Source organism: Plectrocnemia conspersa, unplaced genomic scaffold (genome assembly GCF_051122295.1).
Source record: "Plectrocnemia conspersa isolate PC_06_02 unplaced genomic scaffold, ASM5112229v1 ptg000001l, whole genome shotgun sequence".
In the NCBI taxonomy this organism is placed as follows: Eukaryota; Metazoa; Arthropoda; class Insecta; order Trichoptera; family Polycentropodidae; genus Plectrocnemia; species Plectrocnemia conspersa.
The window spans coordinates 9,815,373-9,830,336 of NW_028277165.1; the positions used below are offsets into that span (position 1 = coordinate 9,815,373).

A 14,964-nucleotide genomic window follows, 5' to 3' on the forward strand; every position below is an offset into this window, starting at 1 on the left:
TATTTATTTATTTATTAAAATTAAGACCATCGCGACCTGACAGAATAATGCGTCACGATGGCCAAAAGCATAAAATATATTAAAAATTAAAAATACTTACAAATATCTACACAAAGAATTTATAAAGGTTTAAAGAACGGAATAGCGTAGTCCGTAACGTCTAAGACTAGTAACTCTGAGGCTGCGGGCTCGAGCCCCTGCAGTGGCACTCGAGTTTAATTTATAAAAAATGCGCTTTTATTAAAAACCCAGCCCAAGCTGCAGTGACATCTATTGGTTATAAATTGTATTACACATTATAATTAATAATAATTATTATAGATATCACCGATTTCCATACTTTCAGTCGGTGGCTAATACTTATATGTAGGTATTCATTATATCTGATTGACTTGCTCAGTTGGTATAGATTTACCCCGTTGTAACGCATTGGTCTCACGCCTATCAGGTTACAACGGAAGATTTAAAAATAAAAATATATCTACGTATTCACACGTACAAATACATATACGCCATTAAACACACACGCACACACAAATGTGTGTGTACACATTTACACATATAGCTAAAAATGCATAAACATGATAAAAAGAAACGACACAAATCATAAAAAGTGCATTTTCTTATACAAACTGAACCAAATCTTCATATGTGCACGAGAAAATGTCAATATCTCGATGCACAGTACTGAGCAGACGAGTGGCTTTTGCTAAAGAAGGGCTGGCAAGTGCTCCAGTCTTAGACTTCACAGACAAGAACATTGGACACGACCGAGAACTATGACCACCTTCCGGGTCCCACATATGCGGCTGTTCCAGCACCGTAGGGTTGTCTACTATTCCGTTGAGCAATTTCTAAAAGTGTTAAATTATATAAACACTTCTGCGAGCTGACAACAAAACGTATCTTAGCGCTCCCATGACGAAATCATTGGGGAAAATATATTTAAAAAAAATCAAATCAATATATCAAAATTAATTTTACCATAAATGTATCAGCTAACGCAAATAGTAGATATTAAAAAAAAAACAATTCAGAAAAATATTTTTATTTTACAAAATGATAGCTATCAGAATTTCTATTATATATGCATAGACTTACCATACATCCCGGTATGACCGGGATTCCCCTGGTTTCATACATCGGTCCCTGTTTTATTGGGATTGTCCAAGTTTAATACCATCTGTCTCGGTTTCACAAAATGTCGAAGACGGCAATAAAATCCAACGGGGTTAAATCACATAATCTTGGCGGGCAATTGACATTACCAAAACGTGAAATAATGCGACCTGCAAACTTTTTCGCCCAAAAGCAAGAAATATTTTCGATTTCATGCTAAAAATAACCGTCGTCGTTTTCAAAAAATGAAGAAGATTCAAGTATTTTTTATAAAATGATGGCCATCAGAACTTTTATTGTACATGCATATATTATAGAAAAGAAAATCTTTCTATGGCATTTTTTTCAAATACGTACATAATATTTTAATCAAATAAATGGCATTAAAGATTATTTATATAATTCGTCTTAAATAATATTGTAATTTATATCAAAATATCGAAATATCGTTAAGTTGATAATATATATCGATCCAAAAATAATAGTTTCTCTTCTCATATAAGCGATAAACTTGAAAAGTCAAATATTATCAGTTATCTTACATAGAAGAATTTTAAACAACAAATCGAAAAAACTCGACGAATACGAATAAATTTAATAATATAATTTACTCAAGGATATTTATTTAGTTCTGAAGATGCACATAAGTAGTACTGTATATAACCAGTACTTATTTGAACTAACGCTTTATCGCTTTTAAGCTTGCAAATGTATTTTTAATCTCCGACAAACAGTTCAGTAAAAGTTTAAAATTCTGTTTTCGATTTCAACATTCAAACTGCTAATTCTATTCCATATAATATTAGTTGTTTTTGGTTAATTCGTGTAGATGGGTTTCAACAGCAAATGAACGTTTCGCATTTGAGCAATTGAGTTTCATAAACATTTTAAAGCAACATACTGGTAAAAATGTATTTGTATTTTAATAATGAAAAGATAATTTCACTGAAAATATAAATTCACTGTAAAATTTGTTCATCGTATTCATGATTTTTTCAAATATCTTTCTATGAATAATAAAACCAAAGGAATATCTCGATATTGTTTTTAGTTTTCTGGAAAAGAATAATATTTATATAAAAAAATGATGTATACACCGATCGATGTCATTCTGTGATCAGATCTTTAAAGGAAATTATTTCGATATTAAAGAAGAAATACATTTACTGCATAATTACACAAAATATGTATATTAAAATTGACAGCACGTATTTTCATTAGCGAAGTAGATTCTATGATGAAAACCGTCATAAATATAGTAAATTATATTCGAGCACAAAAATTGAACCACAGAAAATTTTAAAGTATTTTGGCTAAGCGGAGAAAAGTGTCTAACGACAAAAAATTATTTTGTTTGAACAAGAGAACAAAAATATTCACAAAGAACTTAAAAAGTTTCTGTGTGACATTACAGAAAAATTGTCAATAAAATCATTTCGCAAATGGGGAATAAATTATTTGCTTCTGAAGAGAAAATAAACATATATCAAACCCAAATGCAGCGTAACTAAACTAAACTATAATATAATTTAAAATTATTAAAAGAACTTGACTTGCGTGCATTTTTACAGCGGATGCGTTAGCGCCTTAGTAGCTGCGATGTAACGCTTCGGCGTTGTGCGGTGTGGCAACGTCGGGCACGTCAAGGCGCCTCGCTGAGCGTCCGGGGAGTAGTGTGCGGTTTGCGTCGGTGAGCGAGGGCGGGGCGTTAAGCGTTCGATCGTTCGAGCGTTCGAGCGTTCGAACTCGGAATCGGGGGACTTCGGAGTATGAACGGAATATGGTGAGGACGCGCCGCAGCGAAGCGCGCGGAGGCGGAGGCGAAGAGCGGCCGTACTGCCCGGACCAGCGCCAGCAGGTCGTTTACTCTCACCTCCGCAACCTTATTCCGCACACCTTTACACTGTATCGCGTTTCGCGTTTCGCGTCGCCTTTGTGTTTTGTCTGTCATGACGGCCGCCATGCTTGTTATTGCAAAACCGTTCCTATTTTCTCACGGCGAGTTTCGAATCGATAACTCTCGACATACTGTCATTCCAAAATCACTCGAAATTATATAATGCATCAATGTACTGCTTACTGCGTTGCTTTTTATAACTATATATATGGAAGAAGGACAAAAGGCTCTAGCTTTATCTTTATCGAAAAACATTACTCTTTTCCAATTATATCGTTCCAACTGCTCTTCGACATCGGCAAAAACATAATCGCTGAGAAAAGGTCTTTAAATAATTTTTTGAGCAAGGCAATAATTATAGTAAACAAAGCAATAATTATAGTAAACAAAGCATACATTACTATGCAAAAGAAATGATCCGGTAAGCTTATTTGAATGACATCACAACACCATTACCTTATACTATCAGCTGACATTTTTTTCTTGTTAAGATACGATCGAAACATTTATAATAAATATTTCATCTACGTTTGCGTCCTTATTATTTCAACAATTTTATAAAAGTAATGTTTTTTGCCATAATTTTTATTTTAATTTATAACAGTTAATTTGTTTTTTTAATATTTCAATTTCATTAAGATTCGTAGTATTTCATTAAATGACATGCATTTTTCTGGCCAAATGCAAGGGTGGGCAAATACCGTTCTTGTTATTTTGAACTTTATAGATTATAAAATCTCGCGCTAAATCCGAAAATGGATTTTTAAATTAAGAAAGTAGAACAGTTTTCGAGATATTGATAAATTTCGTTCTGAAAAAAGGATTTTTACCTTATTGCAAATATCTCCCGTTCTAGTTAGTTGATTTCGAAGTATTGTAAACAGTGCCTTTGGTTTGGGTTTGAACAGCAAATGTACGTTTCGCACTGTCAAATTGAGTGTCAACCGTTTCATAATTTTATTAGTGCCTATCAGTTAAATTATATTTTCGCTAGTAGGAATACATACCTCCTGGTGAGAATGTTGTCAAACTTCATTTGTGAAAATATAGCTTCGCCGAAAAATACACATTCACTGTAACATTTATACATTGCATCTAAATAAATATTGTTAAGTATGAAAATGTAGTAACTACTACGAAGGGAAAAGTTGAAATCATTTAATTTTACTAGAACCTGCCAGTTAAATTATATATTCACTGGTAAAAATATATATACAGTGGCGGCCACCTAAATAAGACACTTTTGAAGTTTTGTAAAAATGCGATGTAAAGTGCAAATTTTACATAAAATTGTTAAAACTTTTCAACTTTTTATTTTTTATCTAGATAATCCACATAATCGTGAATAATACTATGTTGTAATAAATATTTAAAATATTTATTTTCAGTTTAAAATTAAATTTATAAAATTGATAGTCAAATTCACCTATATGCGAGATACATATTCTGAATGTATTCTGAAAATTCAAAAACAAATAAAAAAAATAAAATAAAAATACCATTAATATTTTGTAGTGTCACCTTTTGTCCTTATAATAGCCCTACAACGGTTAGGCACTGACTCGATTAATTGTTGGTATTTGCGGCAGGCGTTTTTTACATTTTCATTTATTTCTTTTAAATTTGTGACAAATTAATTTTTAATTTTGTGTTTTAAAGGTCTCCACAAGTGTTCAATAGGGTTTAGATCAGGGCTGCATGATTGCCATTCTAAAACATCCATAATATTGTCTGTGAACGATTTTTTTGCCCTACGTGAAATATGTTTCGGGTCGTTGTCCTGTTGATAAACAGGACGATGACCCGAAATCTTCAGCATTATGGGTTTCATAATATTAACATATACTTCCTGGTTCATAATCCCTTCAATTAAATGGATAGGACCGACCCCATGCCAAAACATATACCCCAATAAAATAATGCTTCCACCAGCTCCTTTAATTGTTTTTATGATATTTCTAGGGTTGTACTCTTGGTTTACATATCTTCTAAAATATTGCCTTCCATCAGAACCTATTTTATTGAACTTAGATTCATCACTAAACAAAACATTTTTCCAGCCTAATATTGTCCAGTTTAAATGATTTTTTAGCAAAATTAACGCGTAATATGCAATTGTTTTTTTCACTAATGGTTTACGCCGAGCAATGGTGCCGTATAATCCTGCTCCACACAGCCTTCTACGCACTATTCTAATACTTACGTCACTTTCATTTAATTGATTTATGTCTACAGCAGTTTTTAGTGGATTTTCTTTGGAAATTATAATTATTTTTCGATCCACAGGTGTGGAAGTTTTTTTGGACGTTGTTTTCGTTTAAGGTTTTCATAGGTTTTATGTGTTTCAAAATGTTTTAATGCATTATATATTTGACATCTTGATTTTTTTAGATATTCTGATATTATTTGCACTGACAGACCTTTGTCATTTTTTTAAATCCACAATTAGTTCTCGTTTTTTAGGATCACAATGTGCACTTGTCTCCATAATAAATTTGTTATTTAATTAATCCTTATAATGAAAGAAATCGATATCACGGAGCTCGAAATGAAAATAAAAGCAAAAATTACCCATTAGAGATGTTTCCCTTTGAATAGTGACCATCTGTACAATACGCCGTTTTGGACTTCTCAGAAAGGCAAGGGTTATAAATCTCGGTTTAGGGGGATGTATCAGTATAGCGCGTCAAACTATTCATTGATAGTGCCCCTTTTTATTTTTTTCCATTCCCATATTTTGTTACACTAATTAAACATTTACGAGCCAAAATATGATTTTGTAAAAAGTGTCTTATTTAGGTGGCCGCCACTGTATATACATATATAGAGTACGCTCGGGTTTGTTATTGTTTGCGTGTACATGTATATGAGAGGGAGAAGCGATGTAGCGTGTACTTCGTTGTCTCGCTTTCTCTTTTAAGGACAGTCGCTGATTCGACAACGCTGGTATTCGTCATTAAAGTGCAGTGCGGCACAGAAGTTCGATCTTCTCTAGTGATTTATTTTAAATAATTTTGTGTTGATATTGGTTTAACCCAGATATGCCCACTGTCCCATGGGTAGGTCACTAAACTCGTGCCACGGTTTTTTATTTATAAATAAAATTTTAAGAGAACAAAATTTCTTGGGCATATCTGGGTTAATTGATATCAAGGCTTCAAATATACACTGTAAGTTATTCGTTCTCTTACCCGTGGATTAAAATATTTTAATTATTTTTCCATTAATCCGTACGTTGTTGGTTTTTCTACACTATTCTCTGTAAGGCTTAAAAAAGTTATTATTCTTATCGTTGCGCCAATGATAATTTTTTAATTTATTCAATGGATTCTAATGATTTAATAGAGTCGTCGAGCCATTAAACAATCTGCGAATAATTTCTTTCCCCATTTTATATATTTTTGCTTTTGAAGAATAGCTAAAGACTTCATTCTTTTTTTGACTAGTGAAAGATTTTGAATTTTGCAAATATTTAATTAATGACATCAATGTCTGTTTTCTTCGATTATATAATGTATTTTTAATTGTCCGTTGAAATTTCCAACTTAGTTCAGATGTATGTATGTTAAATAAACATATATTTTCTTTTAAAATAAATAAATTAAATGTTCTGAGCGAAATGGTTTTGAGCCACACAGTTCACGCACACAATAACAAACCGGAATCCTTATCCCGAGCGTACTCTACCAGTGAAAATGTATTTGATATTCACTGAAATGACATATTTAAAAAATTATTTTTGGGATAGATTTGAGATTGTTTTTTCTTTAGATTTTCTTTGAAGGATACCCAAGAATTTCTGGTTTAGAATCAAAGACATAATTTTAGCATTTTCCATAGGAGTTGGGCAAAAGTTGGCCAGTCAATGCTTGTTTTTTTAATATTTCTTTTTCCTTAAGATTCATAGTATTTCATTAAATGACATGCATTTTTTTGGCCAAATTCAAGGGTGAGCAAATGCCCCTACCTGCCCCCTCCCCCTCAAATAACGTCCTTTTTATTTTGTACTTTATATATAATAAAATCGCACGCTGAATTCGAAAATTAAAGTTAAGAAAGCAGAACAGTTTTCAAGATATTGCTAAATTTCAGTATTTTTCATTCTGAAATAAAAGTGTTTTTACTTGATTGCAAAAATATCTCCAGATCTAGTTAGCTGAATTCTTCGTTTAATTAATTTCTACTGGGAAAAATGAAAATAAAAATGTAATTTATATTATATAATATAACCAAGAATAATAAGTGAAATTAAAATACCTAAATAGAGAAAAGGAAACATTAAAATATGTATTCCAGTACGTGAACGACATTATATCATATTGACGCAGTCTGGGCAAGACTACTTTGCAGCCCAAATCGGCGAAATAGCGTATTTCTTGGAAATAAACAATTGCAAGCGGATTACAACTGTGCTTTATTCCGAAAGTACTGATGAATCGTCGGGCTGCAAAGACTCCTTGCCCATACATACCGGTGACCGAAAGCAAACAAATATTGCAAGCCTAGATATATATGTGAGGTAACCAACACAGACAGATATTACTTCACCTATACTAAGAAAATTTTAAACAGCAATGAATGACTTTTTGGACTACAATATCCTTCTTCCATCTAACAGAGAAATAAATAAAAATATTGTGTGTTTAAACGAGACAAAAAATATCGCAGAAACTTTTTTTTGCCTATTTACAAAAAAGAGCATTGATGGATCCTTGGTCTGCAAAATCCGCTTGCCCGTACTGACGAAGAACATGACTGAGCGAGCCAGGTATATAGCCGCAGTTCTTTGCCTGGACACTTAGGCAACAAACGACATCATTAATAAATACAACAATTGAAGTATGTATTGCATTTTTACACCTGTGTAAGAAGAATATAGGAATTAAATTACAAATTTAAGAACAGTGATTATGGAACGAAAATATTTACTTCATATTGGAAGGGTTGCAGTCCTGCAGCACATATCCACTGACTACATAGAAAATTAAATGTAATTGAATTTCCTATTTGCCGACTACAACACTTTTTTATTCAAGTTTCTTTATCGGTTTAGACATTATTTATTCGATCTTCCTATCAGATAAATTCGGAAACAGTTTTTAAGTAAAAAAATTGGATCGCTATATTTTGTAAAGCCTTCGCGAAGTTTTTAAAGAGCCAAAATTTGATATGTAAAGGTGAAAGAATAAATTCTTGACGAGTGAGTGTATTTGATTTGACATTTTCTTGGCCCACTGTGAAGTTGACTCAGTCCGAAGATGTGATTCAATGAAGATGTCTTTAAATTTTAATTTTCTGTACTCCCATTTGCATTTCTTTATTGGTTATCTTGGTGATAAAAATAATGAGCATGGTGAACGATTTCGCCAGTAAATAAAGGCCATGGAAACATCGCTATCAGGGATTTTGGGACAAAGCGATGATGTCTGCAGGAATTTTTAATACCATTTGAAATTTATTTAAATAACATACGCAATAAGTCAAGATAATGATGGAAATGGGTAAAAATTGCATTTCTGTGTTTTTACTCAAACGTTTATAACTTCTATATTTTCTAACCGATTTTGACTGCCGCTTATTTTCTTTGTAATAAATCGGGTTTTAACATCCAATAAAAAAACCAGGACTAAAAAGAATGTGTGTAATTCACGCTACAATCAGATTTTTTTCTTAAATTTTGATAAAAATTATTGATAAATTATAGTGGCTAAATCAATTATCTGTATGGAAAGTGCTATATAGTCAATTGCCTTTAATTTGATATATAATACTTTGCAATCGGCCAAATAGAACCGAATTAAATAAAAACTTTTTTTCAGAATAATAAATACGGAAATTTAGCAGAAACTTTCTTAATTTTAGACTTCATTTTCGGATTCAGTCTGCGATTTTACATAAGAAATTATTCAAATGTCATGAGTCGTAAATTTTTTTTAAATTTGTAAACAAGTATAATTCAACGTTATTTTTTTTTAACCTTGACGTGGCTGAATTCTAAGAAGCGACTCCAGCGATTGGAATACAGGCGGCCCTCGACTTTCGCACATAATTGGTTCTTGAAAATGTGTGCGAACGTTGAATGTTCGAAAGTAGAGGGAAGTAAAAAGAATTTGAAATTGTGTGTATTTTAAAATATTTATTTATTAAGTAAATATAAGAAGTTTAAGAGGCGTTTAAGAGACATGTTTAAGTGGGGTTTCCGGGTGTTTTATTTGAAAAGTTATCAAGAGTTAACTGTTTTCCACTATTCTTTTTCTTTTCTTCATATAGTATTTTATAACGTGCTATGTCTTTATTGATCGCCCTACGCACTTGAGTTATGCGTTCTCCATTGGGACCACAATCTTCCATAATATTTTTAAAATTGTCAAGTTGCGTGAAGGCTTCCAAAATAAACCTGTCTCATCAACATTAAATATTTGGCTAGAGGAATATTCTCCATCTTCAATAATTTTGGATAATTAGGAAATAAATTCTTTTGCAGCATCTTTATCCGCATCAGCCGATTCTCCGGTAAATTTAATATTATGAAAAGAATACTTCATTTTAAAATTGTTAAACTAACCGTTACTTGTTTAAAAAACCGTGTAAAAATCTTTATTTTAATCTATCTTTCCAATCTTTGTGCAAACTAAGAGTTTTGCTTGAATTGAAATACTCAGAGGGACATCTTTTTGATGTTGGTCATTGATCCACGATGACAAAGATTTTTCCATTTCATCCATGTTTTTTTTGCCGTGTTTTTCTTGAAACATATCTTTAAAGATTGTGGAAATATATCTTTAATTTCCACAATTTTAGAACGTATTCCTTAATTATATTTTTATTTTGTAAAATTGAACATATCGTAGACCTGTTTGTATCATACGAACGTTCGATTGAAGCAAAAGATTCACCGCTATCAGAACATCTAATAATTTTCATCTTTGTCTCGAATCGTGTGAAGTTTAAGAGTCCTTAATTTTTTTTTATTCGTATCAACACTGAAGTTTTACCGTTTCTCACTCATGCTTATAATTTTTTTTAAAAAAAAATTGAATTTAAAAAAAATGTGCGAAATAGCGAATTGTGTGAAAGTCGAACGTTGAAAGTCGAGGGCCGCCTGTATATAGAAAACAAACAATCCATTTGAAGTTTGAAAAAATGATTTTCATTATTTTATATTAAAAAAAACCTTGCTATAATATTACATTCAATAAGTGAGTGTGTAAAGGACTAAAAGATGAGCGTTGATACTTTGAACTGCTCACCCTTATGTTCATATATTTACAACCTGAAAAAATAAATCAAATGTCGTACAGGCTACACTGATATAAACAAATACAAAATTATGATAGGTGAAAACAGGGCTGAATTAGAACAAATATATTTTTTAAGTAAATAAAACATAACTTACAGAAAGAAGCGGGATGTACCACCAGAACGACAAACTAATACTATCCTGTGTACGTACGGTTACCGCCCCTCAGGGCGACTTGCGAGTCAGAAGACTGCTATTATTATTAAAGTCTAGTTTACATATCAAAAGGATGTAATTCTTATGATATCTAAAATTATATAGAAAATTGCTTAACCCCTTCAACGTTATGCTTCACTGTTGAAAGTGTGATCCGCAGTGACACGAACTTTTTGCCGCTAGCAGATATATACACACCAAAAACTATTTTTTTGGTGTGATATATTTTAAGACATGGAGCTGCTCAAAGTGGTGATCTGCTGCAGTCTTCACACCAGTATTTAGATTCTTTTCGAATACCTTTTTTATAACACAGTACACATCGTTTTGTAGGCTTTTGTTATGTCGTCGGCGGAATAAATGACGGAAAATGTGCTTCAACTAAATGTGAAGGTTTTGCGGTTTTAGATCTTCTTAACTTCTCTTCCCTTTTTTCTATCAAAAATATTTTTATTAATAATATTACTATTCTGAATAATATTAATTATTGCAACCAACTTACAAGTAAAAAATATGTAGAAAGTAAAACGAACAATATGAACTGAACAAACCAAATCTGTGAAACCTCTACGATCGCTTGACACACACTGACATCATCAAGTTCGAACAAGTCGCTTCCCGAGATGAATCATTCATACATCTAACGTAAACAACGTCGCAAGCGGACATATCCGTCGTTTCCATTGAGTTTTGCTAAAATTTTCAAAATGCGGATATATCCGTCATACCCACTTTGCAAGTAGTTTTGTCATGACGGATATATACGACATATCCACTTAAGGGGTTAAAAAATCCGTATTACTGACGGCAGTCAGCATAATGAAAAAATATAATGTGAGGTCTGGTTGAAAATAAATTTGAATCATGTAATACAGCTAACTGTAATAAACGTTTTATATTGAAATCAAGTAAAACTAATGATAACGACAACAGCGGTATTTAGAAAAATTACTATAATATAGATATTTCAATTGACACGAGTTTGAAACTGATCTTTTTTATGCTCTAAATGAAACTCATAAAATTATTCATAAATTGTTATTTGTATATATGATTTTACAAAATTATGTAAGAACAACGAGTTTACTATGGATCTTAACATAAGTACTTTGATTCTCTACTTCATTCATATCTAGATTCAATGAATTTTTTTTCTTTAGTCTAATACATTTGTAAGATATTATCGTTTCGATTTTCTTGACTTACATTTCAAGTCCAGTAACTTGTAAAAAGTCGAATTTTCAGAATCATATGCCTTAAACTCTTTAAACCCAATAAACATATATACTTTTAAAATATTGTTGATGAATAAAACAAAGAATGCTGGTAATTTTATTTAGTTTTATCTATTTAATCCTATAAATAACTACACCTATAACACTACCTTTATTTTCTAATTTTCTTTTTTTTTCTCTATTAGTTAATTCGCTAGTTTTTAAGGAAACTGTTTTTTTTTTTTTTGTTATTACAGATAACTTGCTTTGTTTTGTCTATTATATATCCTAGTTCATCTAGTGTGTGTCTATTATATATTCTAGTTCATCTAGTATTGAATTTATATCCTTGGGTGTATCTATTGCATGTAGTTACCTTCTTTGTCGGTTTAAGTCTTCAAGTTCAATAAAAAGAAAGTTTCTCTTATCCTTGTAGGATGATTCTGTTGACGGTTGGGCACCGAGGGCCCTCAGGAGCCATTATAGAGTAACTAGAAAGCGGCAACATTGGCCGACGCAATGTAAAAATTCTTGAATTATAAATGCCCAAAATGGACGATGCGTAATCAACACTAATCGAACAATTATTATCATTTCAGTAGTGAGTCGTAGATTAAGAGCTATCAAAATGCCTCGCATCATGTATCCGGAGAGCGAGGACACGGAGGCGGAAAAGTTCAATAGGCGGTAAGATTCATCGTGCGTAATGATGCGTTCTTAATCTCGTCAATTTATTTTTTTCGTTTCACAATAGAAAGCGCCGCTCAGTCAGAGTGTTCTTCAAAGGAGAGCAGAGTAGACAATTGAGACCTTTACAACCCAATAACTATATGGAGGAGAGCGATAAGCCAATGCAAGAAACTGAATGTCACGTGCGGAGAAGCGGGCGACAACGCAAGTTGCTTCATCACACGTTCAACGAGAGTTGGATCACTAATGAGTTAAAGGTGAAAGGCTATCCCAGGCTGCTGGGTCTCAGGCAGATGTGTTCCACGTCGGAGATGTCCTCGGAAGACGAGAGACCGCGCTCTAAGCGAATAGTTAGACCGCATGTCAGAAACAAGCCGTTGAACGGCAGGATAGCGAGTGATGACGAACAACAGAGCGATAAGCCCGTAGAGAAAAAGACTTGTAATCAGTCCAAGGGTAAGAAAGAGGCCAAGACTGACGAGGAGAAAGACAATAAGAAGATGTGTGAGAACGGATCCGCCGCTGTCGATTCAGACAAGTCTGAAATCAAAAAAGAGTTGGAAAAGGAAGATCAAAAAACGCTCTCGGAAGGCGGCAACGAAGAAAAAACGATCGTTATGAATCATCGCTTGCGCCGACGAAGACCACCTATTACGAAACAGAGCAATAGGAATGAGAAAAAAGAAGACGACAACAGTCACAGCCAACGCGAGACGGCTAGCGAAAGTGAAAATTCTTCAGATTCAGAAATCGTCGTTAGAAGAAATTTGAGGAGATCAAATAGAACGAGGAAGCCGAGAAATTCGTTTATTGAATCCGCTTCTTGTGAAGGTACTTTCATAGTTTCTCAATTGCAACTGTGTAATACACATCTGTTTATTATATTTGTTTAACAATTTGATTATAGGTAAGAATTATGGTATGCGGAAAAAACCGTATAACACAAGAAAAACTTATAGTTTAAGAGAGCGCAAACAACCAAAAATTATAGTAAGATGTAAGTATAACTTGTATAACTAATATCTATTCCTTACTATTGATTTAAATCAATATTATATTTCCAGCTCAAAGTCCAACGACTAGCTCCAATAGTAGCTCGTCTTCAGATTCGGACGAAGAACTGAATGTGTCCGTGAAGAACAAAACTAAAACAAGACAGAAACCTAAGACATTAGGCGAGCACTGTGATCGAGCTTTAAGAGATATACAACCTATCAAACTAGACGGTTCTATCCGATTCTCATCTGTCGGCGGTCTCGAAGATCACATTAGATGCCTGCGTGAGATGGTCCTGTTTCCTTTGATGTATCCGCAACTGTTCGACAAGTTTGGCTTCCGTCCGCCTAAAGGCGTATTATTCCACGGTCCTCCCGGAACCGGCAAAACTCTACTCGCCAGAGCTTTGGCTAACGAATGTTCCATACAGAGCGGTCAGCAAGTCTCGTTCTTTATGAGGAAAGGCGCAGATTGTCTGAAGAAGTGGGTCGGAGAGAGCGAAAGGAACATAAAGCTACTCTTCCAGCAAGCCAATAAAATGAAACCGAGCATCATATTCTTCGACGAGATTGATGCTCTAGCTCCCGTGAGAAGCGCGAGACAAGATCAGGTCCATACGAGCGTAGTTGGCACACTACTGGCTGAGATGGACGGACTCTGCGATAGGTTTGTCTATATAATATTAATAATAAAAATTCGAATTTATTTAAATTTGTAATATTTTTAGGGGCGAAGTAATTGTGATCGGGGCGACTAATCGTTTGGACGGGGTAGATCCTGCTCTACGAAGAGCCGGTCGATTCGATCGAGAATTACACTTCCCACCGCCTCCAGCTAATCAAAGAGCTGCTATATTGCGGGTCTTGACTTCTTCGTGGAATCCGTTAGCTTCCGAAGATACGATTCAATATATAGCTGATATAACTACGGGATATGGAGGTTTATATATATTTAGTATTATTTAATAGCTTTATGCTTATAAATACTAACCCTTTTATATGTTTTAGGATCTGATCTGAAAGCTCTGTGTTCTGAATCTGTATTAAAAGCTCTCGAACGTACTTATCCTCAAGTGTACAGAACTCATCACGCTCTGTTGATTGATCCAATTAAAGTGGAAATATTACGTGAAGATATGGTAGCTGCGATGAAAGGTCTGGTAGCAGCCGGTTCCAGGTGTGCTCCTCCACCGACTAGGCCTATTCTGCCGTATTTAGTCCCATTACTCTCTTCCAACGTAGATATGGCCACTTCTTTAGCTAAAAAGATCTTTCCGCCCGCCGACAAACATCATTATTTGGAGATGGGGTATTTGAAGTTCATCTTTATGAATTAGATTGTCTTGTCAACTTTTATAAACGTCCGATTTTAGAAGTGGAAATGATTCTTACGCACGACATTGGTCTTCTGTATTGCTGATCAGAGGATCTTGTTCGTCATCGCACATCGGCCCCGCCGTCTTAACTAATTTAGAGCATTGCGCTATACGAGAGCTGAGCATGTCTACGTTGCACCAAGGAGCCTTAATCACGGCCGAACAAGCTATATTATCCGTAAATATATTTTATAATATATAAATAATTGTGTGTATT

General features: G+C 33.6%; 1 protein-coding gene and 1 long non-coding RNA gene across 9 annotated transcripts in view; one reads left to right on the forward strand and one right to left on the reverse strand.

Moving 5' to 3' along the window:
- The window catches only part of LOC148238738 (uncharacterized), a 477,006-nt gene that overhangs the window by 158,466 nt on the left and 303,576 nt on the right, over positions 1-14,964 (reverse strand). The gene's annotated exons all lie outside the window — the stretch shown is intronic.
- The window catches only part of LOC148238742 (ATPase family AAA domain-containing protein 2-like), a 29,915-nt gene continuing 17,742 nt past the window's right edge, over positions 2,792-14,964 (forward strand). For 3 of the 8 annotated variants that reach the window (XM_088200936.1, XM_088200945.1, XM_088200979.1), the window contains exons 1-9: positions 2,792-2,977; positions 12,123-12,207; positions 12,286-12,373; positions 12,441-13,207; positions 13,284-13,373; positions 13,441-14,038; positions 14,100-14,311; positions 14,380-14,680; positions 14,745-14,925. In XM_088200936.1, the coding sequence (XP_088057062.1) occupies positions 2,900-2,977; positions 12,123-12,207; positions 12,286-12,373; positions 12,441-13,207; positions 13,284-13,373; positions 13,441-14,038; positions 14,100-14,311; positions 14,380-14,680; positions 14,745-14,925 (2,400 nt within the window). In that variant the 5' untranslated portion in view covers positions 2,792-2,899. The remainder of the gene's footprint in view (positions 2,978-12,122; positions 12,208-12,285; positions 12,374-12,440; positions 13,208-13,283; positions 13,374-13,440; positions 14,039-14,099; positions 14,312-14,379; positions 14,681-14,744; positions 14,926-14,964) is intronic. The other 5 variants (XM_088200960.1, XM_088200969.1, XM_088200995.1 and 2 more) reach the window with 2 other exon arrangements.